This window comes from Teleopsis dalmanni, chromosome 1, assembly GCF_002237135.1.
Source record: "Teleopsis dalmanni isolate 2A chromosome 1, ASM223713v2, whole genome shotgun sequence".
NCBI classification, from domain to species: Eukaryota; Metazoa; Arthropoda; class Insecta; order Diptera; family Diopsidae; genus Teleopsis; species Teleopsis dalmanni.
In genome coordinates this window covers 185,409,464-185,428,333 of record NC_051846.1, presented here as the reverse complement: position 1 = coordinate 185,428,333, position 18,870 = coordinate 185,409,464, and the positions used below count along the sequence as shown (strand labels likewise).

Sequence of the window (18,870 nt, the reverse complement as noted above, 5' to 3'; positions counted from 1 at the left end):
CCTCCCTACAGTTCTCTTCAAAATAGTTTAGAAGAAAGAAATTGAAATTTTTTCTCGTTTTTATTTACAAAATATTTTGCAACAGGATTGATTCTAAAAGTTGCAATGTCTCATCTTAACATTTAAATTTAAGGCATATTTAAATTTAATATTAGATTTTTATTATATATACAAAATAAAAACAATTACGATTAATTAATTATGTAATAAATACAAAATAATTACTTTTATAATTATGATTAATGTATGTATATATATACAAATATATACATATATATCACTGGTGATGATGAACATTACGTTTACTGATAATAAATAATATTGAATTATTTCATATAAGCTATTAAGTACATAAGTTAAAAAAATGAACAGACATAAAAATAATTCGTTTTAATTGACTATTTTAAGAATAACATATATATATATATAAATATATTAATATATATTAGACATTAAAAAAATTACAAAAAATTTATTAAGAAAAAAATATTAAGAAATTGTATTTTAGATGTTAACTAACATTTTTAGCAAGTCAAAATGTAAAAATTCGAACAAAATACAAAAACAAAAAAATTAAGAGAAAAATTAAAATTTATTTGTGCATACAAAAACAAAAAAAAAAATACAATAAAATATTTAAAAATAAAATTTATAGTTTTCCATTATTTTCTTTATGGAGTCTGAACAATATTTAATAGATTTGAAAAACTTTGAATTATAGTCTAAAGTTTTTTCGGATAGAGTAATTAAATGTATTCACTGTCGGCTTCCTGATGATTACAATATTTTTCATATCCCTAATAACGGAGATGACCACTATTAGGATAGCTATAGTTTGTCTGGAAGTGTATAAAATATTTAATAGGAATATATACATACTATCAGATAGTCAACCTGCTCTAAAACACTTGAGTTTAGTCGAACTTACAGCCAGGACTTACCTACACATGTCCAAACGAGTTATCGACGCAGTTTAATATTTCTCTACTTTGGGTTCCTGGTCATAGAGATATTTTTGAGCTGGCTAGACGGGGTACTTCAGGTAATTACTTGGAACACTAAAAAATCCAGACACATCGTGACATCAGCAAACATTTCTTGAATTTTTTTGTTGCTGAACAATTTAATAAAGAATAGAAAAACGCAACTGTATGGAGGCATCTACCATATATGCACTAAAAAATGCGCTAAAAAATATCACTCTTGTGGTAGGTTTGCTGCTGGATCACAGCTGATTAAGGAATCATGTTAAATCCGTCTTTTAATCATTACTGTCGCAGTTGTGGAGATAACGATATAAGTGCCTTATATCTGCTTTGTTATTGCCATGCGCGGCACTGTTTTTTGGCCGGGATATACCACTAAAAAATTTTAAGCTTCGCCAAATGTTCAAAGTGGTTTTTAAACCTTTGAGTTTCTTATACGGTAACACAACGGGCCAATAGACCTAAGTTCATTCTTATGAACGTATAGCCTAACCTAACATAAGTCTAAAGCAGAGCTTTGAACTTCAAACAGTTCAATGATCAGATGTTGAAGTTTACTTGTATTCGAGCATTTAGATCAAGTACGGAGAGACTCTTCACTCTTCGAGCAGGGCGAGAGGCTTGAGTGTTAGAACATTTGTTGGCCCAGTTATTTGCAAACCGAATATTGAAGTGTTCGATAAATTCGATAAATGTTCGATAACTTTGAGTCTAAACTTAAAACTGCACTGCATTTAAGATACTGAATATGTCAAGAATAATTATTTGTCGTCATATTTATCAAGTTTCATTACTTTTAAATATTATACATATTAAATAGATTTAAATAATCCGATATAGTAATAAAAATAATGTTCGGTTAATTAGAATCACAAAGTCAAAGTCGACACTTTCTGCGTTGGTACGGATAATGTCTAACTTTAGTATAGACCAGAATCCCTAGGTTTAATATGTACCCTTCTAGAAAGCATCGAATCTCAAACGAAAAGTGTGAAGAAATTTGTTTAGTATTGTTTCGATTAAATGCCAATTGCAATTCCAATGGCAAAGCATAACTAAAAAAGATTTTCGTTGGAAGTAATCATAATATAAAAAATTGATAATGCAATATATGATAAAAGATTTTAAAAGAAAATGGAAGAGCAATACAAAAACAGTCGAGTTCACTTTTGGATTTTTTCTTGGATCCTTCATGCTTCCTATCCCATTCCAAAGTGTATGTTTTGTCATCGATAAACGTCTTGGAGCTATTAATGGACAGGTGTTTAATGGAGCTTTCCATTTAATTTTTAGTTTCAACGGTAGTAAGAATAATGGAACGACTAATATTAAAACTACATCATTAGCTCTATAAGTTATCTGTGAAATAGTATGATTGTTTCTGAAAGCGTTCTTCAAGTTAATCTTTTTTATTCCTTGTAGTTATATCGAAGTGCTACTTTACTTTCTATAAATTATTTTCCAATTTCTATGTCAAAGAAATCATCTTTATTTTTTTATTTGAAAATAAAACACCCTATATATTTGTATAGGAAAACTCTATTTAATGTGCTCAAGCAGGTCGTGTTGTCAACATATTCGTATGAGTTGTTTTGTCAATAAATTCTGCATGCCATCCAAACTAAGAAGTACTTTCTGTCGATATCTTCAAGTTTGTTAATGTGTCACGTTTACCTACCATAATTGGAAATTGTTAACACAATTTCCTAAACATTTCAGCAAAAATATATAGGTAAGTTTTTTCTAAATATTAAGAAAGAACCATGGGTATTTACATTACTGTTATCGAGTTTTTAGATTAGTTGAAGCTTTACTTTTTCTTTGTTGATTTGTTTAATTTAATAAAAATATCTTATTAAGTATTATTAATAAAGTTTAATAGTATATAAATATGTATTATATTTTTTTTATTAATATTTATTCAATTCGAAGTGAAATACTTGTATTTGAGTTATATGAGTATACAAATGTTATCAAGGAAGTTTAAAAATATTGTATAATGATATTATCAATATTAATGAAAAAATCAGTATAAATAATAAACAATAAAATTAATAAAAATTAGATTCAAAAAAATTTGTTATAAAATATATAAATATAGATTATACAATTAAAAATATATGTATTTGGAGTTCACAAGGTAACAAATATATATAATACATATATAATATGCATTCATATATGAAAGATTTACAACTAATTGCATAAATTAATCTGTACATTATTAATAAAGTTCTTTTTTAGCCTGTTTCTTTCTCTAAGCCCTTCCCTTGAATGACACGTTTAATTGCCAGTAGATGGCGTAACAGAATATATTAGAAAGTGTCTTTTGGTAGTCTTTCTGCAATTTACTAAATCAATCAATTATAAAAGGATTTAGCAGCTGTTTTTATGCACATATCCAGGAGGGTTTAGGGTGGATGTATCTCCTAGTCGCGCACTTCTGAGCTTTTAATACGTCACTGCAGTTGTTCACACCTATACTTTTTGGTTCGTTTGGTTGTTAGTCGTCAATCGAGCGTCGTCTCTGCTTCTTAAGCGTAATCTCTGCTTTTACCTCCATCAATGAACTTGTTTACACACTCAATAAATCATCACTAAAATTAATGGATCATATTATAAACTGTTACATAAACTGTTGTAACAATCAGTCGATTCATCTGGAGAGAAAGCCAAGCAGCATATACAACGCAAAGCCGATGACAACTAAGCACAGAGGTAGGCCAAAAACAAGATGGGATGAGAACGTGTATGGAAGAAAAATTGGATTACTGAACTGGAAAAGAGTAACAGATGATCGGAACAGATGGTGACAAATCGTGAGGGAGCCCAAGGTTCTCACTGTACTGTAGTGCTAAATAAGAAGAAGAAGGTTTAGTTTTAATATTGTATATTTAAATCCATCTCAGATGTTTGTTGCGATTGCTGCCTGCTTTCTATGTGTAGATGAAATATGCACTTTTATCGATTGAATAGAATAGCTATAAAAATAAATTTTTAAATTTTATTTTAATTATGCACTACTTGGACAAAAGACAAAGCACTGCTGGATTTAAAACCTATGAATCGATTAGTTTTTAGTGGAATAAAAACCTCTTCGATCCACTAAGAGTATCTTATCATTGCAAAAAATATCATTGTATAGTGTCGTTTCTTTATAAGCCCTCTCTACACTTTGACTGAATTATTGTTTAGACTAAGCAATAATTAACCTCAGATCTGCATACCTCCCCGAGGAGCCTGTAACTATCCTGAAATTTAATAACGCGTTGTGGGTAAATCTGTCAGTTTTCGTAAAAAATTTCAGTGTTCTATCCTTCATATATTTTTTCATCGGATTAATATTGAGATCCCTGAGGATGTTATTCGTCCTAATGTTGCCTTCATCTATAATATAAGGATATAATGAATAAGTAAAGAATACAGTTTTTACATGTTCAATATTTAGAAACAAATTATTGAATTAAATTGAAAAAGTTTAAAATGTAATAAACATAAAAAGTTGTTGTCACGTATATGCAAATATTAATAACTATAAAAGTATATCATGTCTAATACACCTTGATATTTATATGTATCTACTTCTTAAATGATAAAATGATATTTAATATCATTTACGCAAAGCGTACAGTTCATTGTTCGAAGAGTTTTTATTCAGAGCTTTGATAAAGAAACAAATATTTACAATTTTAAATACACTCTCTATACACAAATATCTTTTACCATATATAAATTCCTTTAAATTCTTATACAAATGCAAATACAAAATTCTATTTATTTGTTGAATTTAATATTTAAGGAATTTAAAAATATTTTACGTCTTCTAAACTAATGCTTTTCATGCAAGCAATGTGCATGCACAACAGTGCGTATGAGTAACATTCATTCTTCATCTGCATATACAGACATTAGAAATTTAACCTTTTGGGTTTGTTTGCAAGAAGTGTGAATAACCTATAAAATATGGTAAAATGTGAGTTCAGAACTCATAAAAAAAGATATTAAAAGGTTTGAGTTACATTCTACACAACTATTGCAACCCCAAAATAAATTTAATTTGCGTGTTTTAGTGTCATTGTTGAGGACACGGTTCACACACAATAAAAAAAACTTATCTATAGAAATTATTTATATTGCTTTCCAAATGGCAAATTTATTAAGGAATATTTATTTTCTTAGTAGAAAAAACTCTAACACGCTTATATTGAAACTTGTGCTTTTGAAACTCGGGGTTAAAGTGAAATATATGATTAATAGGTGTTTGGGAAGCCATGATAATAGTTAAAGTAGTCATAAATTTGAAAGAAATTTAGTAAGATTTATTAATATTACCACATTTTAGAACAGTTTCAGTGACATTTTCACACACATAGCACATGAAATCTCATTTATATGAGTTTATAATTTTTTTTGGTTTGACAGTGCTTTCCAATTCAAATTAATATATAATTCTCGTTTAAATGTTTATTTATACTTTTATTTTCTATATTTTTTTATACATATGTTCTAATATCCCTATAATGGCAACACATATGTATATTCCCGGTTGTATTAACACTGTCTTGTTAATGGCGTCTAGAGTGTAAAATAAAGCTAAACAACAAAAAATAAAATTTTTAAAAAAGAACACAGGAGAAAGTACACCAAACATGCCTGGTACTGGTAACATTGCTCCGGTTGCTGGTGCAACGACTGCCTCCACCTCAACTAAGCCTAAGTCAACGTTGCATATGAACAAAACTATTCTGAAAACAGTTACAATTTTTTTGGCAAGTGGTAAACGTAATTCTAGTAATCAGTCAAAAAGTTTTGATACAACATCACAGTTGAAACGGCGTTCGCGGAAACAAAAAATGGACGAGTTGAGTGGTAAAATTAATCCAAAATTACTGGAAAGTCTACGTAAGAAAACGAAATTTACAAAGTAAGTGCAAATGTTGAAGTATTAATTATAGATTAAAAAACAATATGTTCGTTAAAAAAAATGAAGGAAAGAAATTGAAAACTTCTATATTTATATTTTTAAAAATTTTGAAGGTTTCGAATAGCAAAGAATGAAAAGACAAACACAAAAATTTAGTTAATTTATTGAAATTCGGCTGCCCATACAACGCGATTTCGAGTATTACCAAGTATTCATCATGCGTGGTCTTAGAAAATATTCCAATTGCTTCATTAGTTTATAGTCCGTATATAATTTATATAATTTGTTTGGACTGCATGTGCCCGCCTTACAAGTCGTGTCTGTCAAATTTTTACAATTATAAATGTGAAATGTTTATAATATATGAAACATGTGGTAGATCTCACGTAAAACATTTCAGAGATATATTGAGAAATACGAAGCATTCCTTCTTGACTAATAAAATTTTATGATCCTTTTGTATTTCTTATTTAGTCAAGAGCCTCCAAGATACCACTGTAGATTTACATGTTTGTGTTGTTTAATTTATTGTATTGATATTGTTTTATAATAATCTAATTAGACTTACCACCTATTCATACATTATATACACCATGTATCTCTAGGTTATATTGTCAAGGGAATCTATTTTCCTAAACGGATACGCCATAGTTCAGATAATACTGAGGTGACAATACTAGATAATACATTTAATACTGAGGTGAAACATAAAGCACTCATTATTAACAAATTAATGTTATCATATTTCTGATTTTAATAATTTTATTTTTTAGAGATGAAGTGGATGCATTATGTCGTATATATCGTAAACTGGTATCAAATTGTCAATATGCGGCAAAAACTTTAGCAGCTGGTTCATCTACAGCTTCTATAGCGAAACCACATTCGACAATAGAGGTAAGTCTCTATGCACAAACTCTCATTAATTGCATTTATTAATTGCAAGTCTCATTAGCGTAAAAGGTTAAAATTAGCTTTTTGAGTAACCATAAGAAGTACTTATATTTAGAAGCTATTAGTTTGAAAAAGGGACGTATGCTTGTTCATATATGATTAAATGTTTAGATATAAAAATAATTGTATTTAACTGGCTTGAAAACTCTTATGAAATAGTCCAAAGTATCAACGCCTTGCATTTTGCACATGATTAAAAGTAATTTTAAAAGCAATGCCACTAATTATACGGCGTTATAGTATAATTTCTTTGTTGAAAAAAATTTTATATATATATATATATATTTATTTTAAAAAAATATATATATAATTATTTAATTCATGAATACACTAGACAACAGCAAAAATTATTGTGCAATACTGGGAATCCGAAGACAAGTCAGTAAGTTGGTAGGGTTCCCATATACAATATTTTTCAGATTTAAGTCTATGTAACTATTTTCTATTTCCAAACTTTAGGCTTTTGCTAAGAGAAATTTATTTCTATGGAACAACTAATTGACAACACATAGGTTAATTTCAAGAGGTTAAACAAATCGTATTAAGAAGAGTATAAACCAGAGTATTTGACAATGAATTGAACCTGAGCTATTCTTTACTTTGCCGGGAAGGCATATAAAGAACAAACTTATATTGTATCATATTACATATCAAAATTGTATTATTGAGTTTATCAGGGTCAATGCATGTTGGAGCACCATTTCAAAAAAATAGACCTCTTAGACCTCTTGGTACACAAATATACTTACTTACCTATATTTCTTAAACGTGTTTATGGTTAGTTGTACAAAAGTAAGTGGAAAAGTAAGTGGAATATTTAAATTTCCACCTACTCCAAAGTTAATCTATATATTAATCTATATAAAGATTATACTTTTTTTGTATTATTATTATGTTGAAGCTCTTTGAGGTAGTGCACTTGAGGACTTTTACTCTTTTTTAACTCGACGTATTTTCAAAACCTCTCTTTACTCCTTGACTGGATTAATATTTATCACTTCATCAGACTAAGCAATAATTGACCTCAAATCTGCATATCTCCCCGAGGAGACTGTAACCATTCTGAGATTTGATAACGCGGTGTTGGTAAGTCTGTCAGTTTTCACAAATAATTTCAGAGCTCTATCCTTTATGTTTTTTTTGATCGAATCAAAAAATAAAATAAAAATAAAATAAAAAAAAATAAAAAAAATAATGCATGAGCAATTAAATCAATATATGTTTCAATAGATGTTTCTATAGAACGCTAGTAATGGATATTTGACGGTATCCAAAATAGCTAGGTTATGAATAGCCTAGGTTAAGTAGATACTGGACGAATAATACCGAAAATTATGTGTTCTATTGAGCTTTGCTCTCTAGATCTATGAAATTCTGCTATGTAAAAAGATAATCGACATGAAAAACAGGTTCACTTCGAGAACGGTATGATGTGGCACTACACACAATGGCATAGGCTCAGGTATACTGATACTATATTACGCGTATATACTATATTACCCCGTTCATAAAGAACTGGAACCCATTCACTTCATTAAAAATTAAACAAATTTTTGGATATGTACATTTGGTTAGTGTAACACCCTTTTTCATTTGAAATAGAATTCTAATCATAGCATAAAAGTAATTTTTAATTAAAAATCGATTATTTATATAATTATTATTTTATTATTTGATATTTTGTACACAAATTAATTAACAAACACTACTTTGAACTTAAATAAACTTTACACTTATTGGATTTTATAAGTAGATTTTAGTTTAGATTTTTGAAGGTATGATTTAAGATAGAAATTTAGAAAGAGCAAGAGAACAAATACACTTTGGAAACAACCCCACATTTTTGCCCATAATTGATAATCACATTCAATGAAGAGTGTAATCCCATAAGATATTATATATATAACAAATTGTATAATTTGAATTTGTGTTATATACCGTTTTAATCCATCAACATTAAAATATTTTAATCGGAGCGCAGACATAAGATAATAAAAATACATAACAACATGAACTATACTGTTAAGTATCAAAATCACTAGAATATGTCCTCCTGGACTATAACGGGCATATAAAAATGAACCCAATGCTACCATGATATGATGATACACATGTAAAAAAGTTATTTGTTTTGTGCTTTTACGTAGTACAAAGAAAACTGTATCCATTAAGTCCAACATTTTCAACAGTAAGTAACTATACACGATACGAAGTTCAACGGAAGCTGCTTCAGTATTGTCTTTCTGTATAGTCATACAAAGTAGGCTATCATATGGACGAAGAACGATCAAGCGATAGAGACCCTATATATAATATGAATTTAATGTAAAAATAATTATTGCAGTTATATGTAGATATATATATTCTTACCCAAAATGCTAAGATCCCATTTAATACCACTTGTGCAAAATTATACATTAATATCATGCTTTTAATATTCATCGGATTACGTTTTGACATTATTTTTGGTCCCAGATATAAAACAAAAATTGTATAGATTGAAAGTATTATGAAAACGAAATATGGAGTGTATTTAAATATAGATTCAGTGCGAGGATCTAGAAATGAAAAAATTGAATATTAATATGTTAACTAGTAATTAAGTTTAAAGGATTGTTATTATTATTAGTGAGCCTTGTGCGGCGTCATATGATTCTGCACTGCCTTCATACTGGACATAAGCTATTTACAAGTAATTTCCATTGCTTTCATTGCAGCGCAACTTCTCGTATCTGATGCTGTTATATGCTATGATGCTATTTCTGTTGGACCCTGCGTTCGATTGGTGTGGACCTTCTCTAAATCATTTTCGGACGACCTCTTCGTAGCCTTGTGGTTTATATCGGAGTGCCATATTTGCGATGTCAACTATCGATTTGCGTAGTGTTTGTTCTATTCAGCCAAATTCAGCCTTTAAATGTTAGAAATGAGGTTTGGCCAAAAACTTCTGATGATTTTTGCTGCACTTGTTCAGTGACGAACTACGTTTCACATCCATACAAAAGCACTGACAAAACGCAGGACTTAAATATCGTGATTTTGGTTTCAACACTGTAAAAATTTGAAGACCATATCTTATTCAGTTTAGCAAGTGCGCCGATCTATTTCTTTATTGCCGCTACATTCGTTAAAGTAGCTCCTGTGAAGCTACTTTGATCACTCTGTACTGAAAATGATGTTTAACAGAATATGTTATTGCAAGTGTTTTAATCGGATGCAATTTTTATTCATTCCCAAAATTCAATTCTTATATTTAATTGTTAAGATTTGGTATGAACATTTATAGTAGCTCAGTCCTGTTCTTTTTTTTATTAATATAATTATTTGTTTAACATATCTTGACATCCTTTGTGCTTTTTTAGTTGTCGTAAAAGTATATTTTTGCACTGAATTATAACTTAAAAGTTCTAATTTAAGTATTATCTAATCTTAATCCTCATAGACTCATAAGTAATTGTTATAAAATTATATCCAATAAAGCAATTATCATATGTAGATAATTTTACTATTGTTTAAATTATATTTAATTAAAGCAGTAAAACGATTAAAAGTAGTTTCCTTCCGCTGTAATTTATACCTCTATACGTGTCATCAATTTTTTTAAATTTCTCAAACACTTCACTGATCATTGAAATCATTATTTGTTTTATATAGAATACTTCGAATCTCAAATTAATCGATAAAACTATGTCTTTAACGTATGTAACCGTACTAATCAGTTTGATGTTTATTGTAAAACTAAACTTAAAACAGATCTCATATAATAATTTTGTGGAAATATGTTTTTAGAAAATTATTGTACTAGAAAAAATAAATAGTTAAGTTATGAAATCTGTACAAAGTGCATGCAGTCTATAAAATATGTAATCAATAAAAACGACATTAATTAAGAATATAAAATAAAGAGTTTTTTAAATCAATTTGGTACAATAAAACTATTCTTTTATAAACGTCATTATTATAAGTATAGTCTCTCAGAATCTACAAGTTTTCTACCATAATTCCGTATTGACAGCATTTTTCATCTTTAGAAGTAATCCAGTCAAGTATACTTTAGTTTTTTAAATTACTGAAATGTTACTGACTATAAGTTGTAACATAATGAAGGCGAGACTAGCGAGACAAGTCTTTTAAATAAGTTTTGATATCCTCAACAATATGTGGTGCACTATTGTCACTTCATAATCTAAGAAACGGCTACCACAAACGCTTCCTTTTTTACCGGAATAATGAAAACCAAAGAGTTGGATTCGTTAGATGGTAAAATTCCATTGTAAAATGAAATTGGAACAAAATCATGCAATTCATTGAAAATGTGTTAAGGGAAAAGAAGAAAGATCTGGACACAAAAAATTTAAAACTAATAACAATCTGATGACTTTCCAATTCGGATCAGGAGTGGGAGCCTGTACACAAGTTTTTCGAGAAGCACATGCATGGATGGCCAACTTATAAGGGATCCTCCCTGAAGTAATACGAATTTGGTTTTGGGGCGAGAAATCACACAGAAGAAGAGGGGGTGTTTTAGTCCATATGCTACAAAGTAGGAGTCGGACACACCATTCCAGCGAACTCCTCACAACAAAACAAAAAATAAGAAATTGATTGTAAAATGAATATAATGATGTAATATGCTGTGAGCTCTTGATTAAAGTCATTATTATTACCGATAATCCTTATTACTTATATAAATAAGTGTATCTACCTTATTTGGTCCCCTGCGGTATCTTGCTTTTTCACATCTGAAATTGGGTATAAAAGAAAATTTTTCATAAACACTGAGAAATAATCCGTTATTAACCTTGACATAAAAATAAATTCAAAACTCTGAAGCATGCGCATAGTATACTCCTACAGGTCAAATAATAGTTATGGATTATATATGTAGAAGTAGTAGAATAGCAGAAGCAGAAGAGTGATAAAAATGCCTGTTACTGAAAGTCAATACTAAAATCTTCCTCACAGATGGCTTCAAGTTAAAAGATGTAGTTTACTGCGAGCATTTAAACATAAGACAGTTATACCTGCTGCCGGACTAGTGCAGCTTTTTCGATGTTGAAATATGCTCTGTCCAAAAAAAAAGTGGAGCCTTGTGCTAGAAAAGTCGAGAGAAAAACAGGTTAAACGCTTTGATACATATAATATAGTGCGATAACTAGCAAGATATATCCAAACAGAAAACCGTCATAATTCTTAAATTGAAAAGAGACTCAAAAATTTTCTAGTAATCAGATAGTTACTTAGTAATATACTAGGGCTAGGTAACTCTATTTAAAACTAATAAACTTACCAATAGAGTGCAAACGTAGCTCCTAATGGACAATACGTATAAATTTGATTTATGTGAGAACCAGATATACTGACAATATTTCCCCATAATTATAGTATTAGAAAATAATTATTCATTCAATAACACTTTATTGTTCCGATTTCATTGACATAAGATCTTGGATTTGTGAAGTGATATCTATTAAATAAATAAAAAATAAGGTTTACTATAGAGTGAAAGGAAATGCGCATTTTGCACATGATTAAAAGTAATTTTAAAAGCAATGCCACTAATTATACGGCGTTGTAGTGTACTTTCTTTGTTGAAAAAAATTGTGTATATATATATATATTTATTTATTTATTTTAAAAAAATATATATATAATTATTTAATTCATGAATAAACTAGACAACAGCAAAAATTATTGTGCAATACTGGGAATACGAAGACAAATCAGTAAGTTGGTAGGGTTCCCATATACAATATTTTTCAGATTTAAGTCTATGTAACTATTTTCTATTTCCAAACTTTAGGCTTTTGCTAAGAGAAATTTATTTCTATGGAACAACTAATTGACAACACATAGGTTAATTTCAAGAGGTTAAACAAATCGTATTAAGAAGAGCATAAACCATAGTATTTGACAATGAATTGGACCTGAGCTATTCTGTACTTTGCCAGGAAGGCATATAAAGAACAAACTTATATTGTATCATATTACATATCAAAATTGTATTATTGAGTTTATCAGGGTCAATGCCTGTTGGAGCACCATTTCAAAAAAATAGACCACTTAGAGACCAGTATTTGTCGCTTTCTTATTATGCTTGTGGTACACAAATATACTTACTTACCTATACTTCTTAAACGAGATTATGGTTAATGGAACAAAATTTTTGAAAAGTAAGTGGAATATTTAAATTTCCACCTACTCCAAAGTTAATCTATATATTAATCTATATAAAGATTATATTTTTTTTGTGTTATTATTATGTTGAAGCTCTTTGAGGTAGTGCACTTGAGGACTTTTACTCTTTCTTAACTCGACGTATTTTTAAAACCTCTCTTTACGCCTTGACTGGATTAATGTTTAACACTTCATCAGACTAAGCAATAATTGACCTCAAATCTGCATACCTCCCTGAGGAGCCTGTAACCATTATGAGATTTGATAACGCGGTGTTGGTAAGTCTGTCAGTTTTCACAAATTATTTCAGAGCTATATCCTTTATGTATTTTTTGATCGAATCAAAAAATAAAATAGAAATAATCTGTTTCAATAGATGTTTCTATAAAACGCCAGTATTGGATATTTGACGATATCCGAAATACCAAAGGATAATACCAAAGATTATGTGTTCTATTGAGCTTTGCTCTCTAGATCTATGAAATTCTGCTATGTAAAAAGATAATCGACATGAAAAACAGGTTCACTTCGAGAACGGTATGATGTGGCACTACGCACAATGGCATAGGCTTAGGTATACTGATACTATATTACGCGTGACCACACCCCGTTCATAAAGAACTGGAACCCATTCACTTCATTAAAAATTAAACAAATTTTTGGATATGTACATTTGGTTAGTGTAACACCCTTTTTCATTTGAAATAGAATTCTAATCATAGCGTAAAAGTAATTTTTAATTAAAAATCGATTATTTATATAATTATTATTTTATTATTTGATATTTTGTACACAAATTATTTAACAAAAACTACATCGAACTTAAATCAACTTTACACTTATTGAGTTTTATAAGTAGATTTTTGTTTAGATTTTTGAAGGTATGATTTAAGATAGAAATTTAGAAAGAGCAAGAGAACAAATACACTTTGGAAACAACCCCAAATTTTTGCCCATAATTGATAATCACATTCAATGAAGAGTGTAATCCCGAAAGATATTACAAATATTACAAATTGTAATAGTTGAAGTTGTGTTATATACTTTTTCAATCCTGCAACATTAAAATATTTTAATCGGAGCGCAGACATAAGATAATAAAAATACATAACAACATGAACTATACTGTTGAGTATCGAAATCATTAGAACATGTCCTCCTGGACTATAACGGGCATATAAAAATGAACCCAATGCTACCATGATATGATGATACACATGTAAAAAAGTTATTTGTTTTGTGCTTTTACGTAGTACAAAAAAAACTGTATCCATTAAGTCCAACATTTTCAACAGTAAGTAACTATAGACGATACGAAGTTCAACGGAAGCTGCTTCAGTATTGTCTTTCTGCACAGTCATACAAAGTAGGCTATCATATGGACGAAGAATGATCAAGCGGTAAAGACTCTATAAATTATAAATGTAATTTAATAATTATAATTTAAAAAGTCAGACATGTGATCTTACCCAAACTGCTAAGATTCCATTAAGTGCTACTTGTGCAAAGTTATATAGTAATAGGATTCCTTTTATATTCCTTGGACTGCGATTTGCCATTATTTTTGGTCCCAGATATAAAACATAAATAGTATAGATTGAAAGTATAGAAAAAATAAATTGTGGACTGCCTATAAATACAGATTCAGTGCGAGGATCTATAAAAAATAATATTAAATATTAATACAAAAATTAGTATATATTAAAATATTTAAATTTCAATAATATTGAACAATGTTGTAACTATAAAATAATATATAGTATTTAATTAAATTAAAATTAATTATAATAAATTGACAATTAAGAAAAAGCGTAGAAATAGGTTTATAAAAATTTCAAACAATTTATTGAAAGTTTTTATAAATAAAATCTCTACGTTAAAAAATTATTTTATCAATTTAAAAATAATGAATATAATGATACGCAAATGAACCTTTAAGTAACTTATAGTATAGAGAAGTACTATAAATACTAGTATTAATAAAATTTTCTACATTTTCACTCGAATACATTATTTGCCTTTTGTGATGTGCTGAAGTAAACTTCTATAAACATTATTTTTATCATAACTCTATGATATATGTCTATGTCTATAACTTTATATTATAAAATGATACGGAAATGAACCTTTAAGTAACTTAAGTCAACGACCATTGAACTTCCTTATTTTTTAAATTCTATAAGTTAAATATAGCATATAAGCATAGCAGTGTGTTAGTTGATATTTGTTTGACGTCAGTTTAAAATACTTCTTTTGTTTTATTTATAAATTTTTAACATAATTTTGTAAATAGAAATGTAAATAGTAAATAGTAATTGATTATAGAAGTAGTTAGACTCAGTTAAGCAAGGCAACTTAACGCCTCTCGATTTCTTTTTAAGAGACTATGTTAAGTTACTGGTTTATGCCGACACACCAACAACTCTTAAAGCAATGTTCATGCCATTGACATTGACGTCATTGACGAGATACGGCCACATTTATTGCAAAAAATAGTCAAATCTTTGACTGATCGAATGGATCATGTTACTCGTATCCGCAGCGAACATATGCCTTGAAATTATCTATCAGATTATAATAAAAAAAATTTTATTCCAATAATATTTCTGTCTTGTATTAAAAGCACCCTATATAATAGAATGTTATACTTAACATATATATTTCACTGATAAAAGCGGTTCAATAGTGCTAAAAAATGTAAAATATTCGTAGAAAGATTAGGATACCCATTCTGAACAGAGAGGACACCAAAACTATTCAGAATATGTAGAAGTACAAGAATCTAAACTCATAGAACATGACCAAATCCTGAGAAATTATAAACAATGACCGCATGAATACTGCAAGGCTAACAGCTATCCTCTATGGACATTAGTGTATAAGAGCCCACGTTGAGAAACTCAGCATTTCTTTCAACACTCATTTGAGAAGTAGTGGATACTTATGAGAGCAAGAAGAAGAAAAAAAAGAGGTTTTTAGGAAGGTACTTTCTTTGACAACTTGGAAGATCGATAATGGCAAAAGAATCGAAGATTAATCTTTATTTATTGAAAATACAAGGATATTTACTGATCTGCTACTGCAATTAACTAATAAAGTATGACTGTAAGTATTTAGAAAACGTGTTAATCTAGAAATATAGCTTTATTCCATAATTTTTTTTCGTATTTTTTATTTTTCTTTTTATATCAAATATTACAGATACGTGTACTTATTGGTTAACTATTTTGTCACAAACCACAAGAATAAAACCTTACCTTGGGACTGACTATACGTAAATAAAATTTAATATAAATCACGCATAACAACTAATACCTCAATTCTATGACAATATACTTTAATCACATCATGTCTATAATCTTGGAAAGAATTTTAAGTCTAAGTAACTTTTTTGATCTGGTAAAGTATTTGATAATGATTTTTAAAGCAATTGATATTATTTAAGATTATTTAATTTTTTAAATTCCTTGTTCTAATATATATGTCTAATAGTATATAACCACATTCCATATAAAATTATGAAGTAAATAATTATTCTGTTATTGTAATCAATGAGCACTGTAGATAACATAAAATAGCAGGATGGACGATACGTATTGACCTCTGAAGCATAAAAGTATTTAAAGTTCTTATGTTCCTTTTCAAGGAACCTAAAAATTCTACAATTATTTAATAATTACACTAATAATATGTATATATATACATTAACTGTTAATTAATTAATTAACAGTTAATGTACACTATGAGTAAATTAGATTAATGGAACCAGCATGATGGAAGATACGATTTGCCTTTAACTTCTTATGATTTTACAAGAAAATGAAAAATTTTACAACTTTTTTATAATTACACCACCGACCTAGCAAAAACTAAGGTAAGGTACTATTTATTATTTATTTAAAATGTATAATAGAAACAATTTTTAGCTATAGGTACATACATTTAAGAGTATGTAATTAATTAGTTCATAAAATATCGTTTCAATTAAAATATATTATTCAAATAAAAGAAATAATGAAAAATTTCACTTTATTGTAGGTATTTTTACCTTTATAGGTTTCATCAATTTTCTTTAATTTATCCAATATATTAGTGATGATCGACGCCATGATTTCATGCAATACTACAGATTTTTATCTTGAACTAAAGTACTAAACCGCTTGATGTTAAATACAATACTAAACTTTAAACAAATCTCATGTAACTTGCTGAATTATAATTTTCACAAATGTTTTTTATTAAAAAAATAAAAATAAAAATAAAATTGTTTTATTCTAAAGTTATTATATGAAGTGATAAAAACCAAAATAAAAGTAAATGAAGTTCACGCACCCTGTGAACAATTTCATGTGTAATTTTCATTAAATGAAATGATGAACGTATTTAACTTAATCATTTTCGAAGTAATTTGGTTAGGTACTTAAAATCTTTATATGCATACTAAGTACGTACGAATATTAGAGTAGCACATGTCATATAAATTAGTTAAAAAAAATATAGATATTATATACATTTCACTTTGAGTGACTCTATTTTTTTTATAATTTTTTAAATTTATTTACGATATTTATAGGATGTTTTTTTAAGAGTTGTAGAATCATCAAAGTGAAATATATAAAACATAATTGATCAGATGTGTCAACATTTTTTTATTCAATAGATAACTTTATGCCATTAATGAATAATGATGCCAAATATCGATCACTTGACCATCATAGTAACTCTTTTGAACTACTATAGAACATCCTGTAAAACAATTTTGTTTCTGTATAATATGTACCAAATTATTGTTACATGTATTTAAATTGTATAGCACCCTGATGATGACTATAGATTACAGTCGAAATATTGGTAAAAATAAAATCTTTAAAAACAAATAAATATTTTTTAAAAGATCATTATTTAGCTGTTGACCAATAAGCCTGAATTTAAAAAAAAAAAAAACAAAATTGTTTTTAAAAAAATTTTTTTTGCTTATTAAAACATTAAATTATCATTTATATATTGTATCACCTTTACACTACAAAGTTAAGACTTCTTACAGAAGTAGGTTTATAAATACATTCACACGAGTACAATCGTAAGAGGCTTTCTCTAGCCTTCGTGCATTATGATCGTTACACGAGAGAATCCGAAATAGCATAAACATATACAACAGTAACAACGTAAGAGGGTTGAGTAGTTAATGAACATTAACTTCAGTCACCTGAAATACTTATATTCAATACATTAATTAACAAAATCATTGCATCTGTATACTTGAGATACTACGAGTACTTATAAAAATAATAGGAATTTTGAAAATAAAATAAGTGAAAAAAATATGAAATATCATAGCTGGATTATTCAGGTATTGTTTTTACTTTGTTTCTGAATTATCGAAATAATATTCGAATGTCCGAACTATTAGTTATTCGGATTATTGACGGTTCAAATTATCGAGAGACTACTGTACATTGTTTTTATATTAAGGCAATATAATATAATTAATGTAAACAAGACCACCTCACAAAGTTCACTTTCTTTATAAACAATTAGCTGACCCAACGAACGTTGTCCAGTCTAAACAATTAATTCTTTTGTCTTATACAATATATTTATTATAATTATAGTCGTTTATAAAAAATAAACGTGTTTTAATTCTAATTTATGTAATTAAAACTGATACATTTTTAACGGCAGCGTAATGACGCAAAATGTAATTAATACTGTAATTTGTATATTATTTTCGATATAAACTAACAGAAAAAATTATGATATAAAAGTTTTCTCTTTATTTTTTTTTATTTCATTAATTTTTTCTCATTAATTATTGCTCATGTCTTCCCT

At 28.1% G+C, this 18,870-nt stretch overlaps 3 protein-coding genes across 3 annotated transcripts; 1 reads left to right on the top strand and 2 right to left on the bottom strand.

Moving 5' to 3' along the window:
- Nucleotides 1-5,506: 5,506 nt before the first annotated feature.
- LOC119670706 lies at nucleotides 5,507-10,268 on the top strand. The gene is made up of 3 exons (XM_038081088.1): nucleotides 5,507-5,910; nucleotides 6,684-6,807; nucleotides 9,582-10,268. The coding sequence occupies exons 1-3, from the start codon at nucleotides 5,636-5,638 to the stop codon at nucleotides 9,690-9,692; spliced, it is 510 nt and encodes a 169-aa protein (XP_037937016.1). The 5' UTR covers nucleotides 5,507-5,635; the 3' UTR covers nucleotides 9,693-10,268.
- LOC119670700 (elongation of very long chain fatty acids protein F-like) lies at nucleotides 8,568-9,588 on the bottom strand. Its single transcript, XM_038081080.1, has 2 exons — nucleotides 9,235-9,588; nucleotides 8,568-9,167 (listed from the first exon to the last, which is right to left on the bottom strand). The coding sequence occupies exons 1-2, from the start codon at nucleotides 9,322-9,324 to the stop codon at nucleotides 8,598-8,600; spliced, it is 660 nt and encodes a 219-aa protein (XP_037937008.1). The 5' UTR covers nucleotides 9,325-9,588; the 3' UTR covers nucleotides 8,568-8,597.
- Nucleotides 10,269-13,842: 3,574 nt separating the features above from the next.
- Nucleotides 13,843-17,197, bottom strand: LOC119670699 (elongation of very long chain fatty acids protein AAEL008004-like). The gene is made up of 3 exons (XM_038081079.1): nucleotides 17,090-17,197; nucleotides 14,511-14,698; nucleotides 13,843-14,450 (listed from the first exon to the last, which is right to left on the bottom strand). The coding sequence occupies exons 1-3, from the start codon at nucleotides 17,148-17,150 to the stop codon at nucleotides 13,881-13,883; spliced, it is 819 nt and encodes a 272-aa protein (XP_037937007.1). The 5' UTR covers nucleotides 17,151-17,197; the 3' UTR covers nucleotides 13,843-13,880.
- Nucleotides 17,198-18,870: the final 1,673 nt, after the last annotated feature.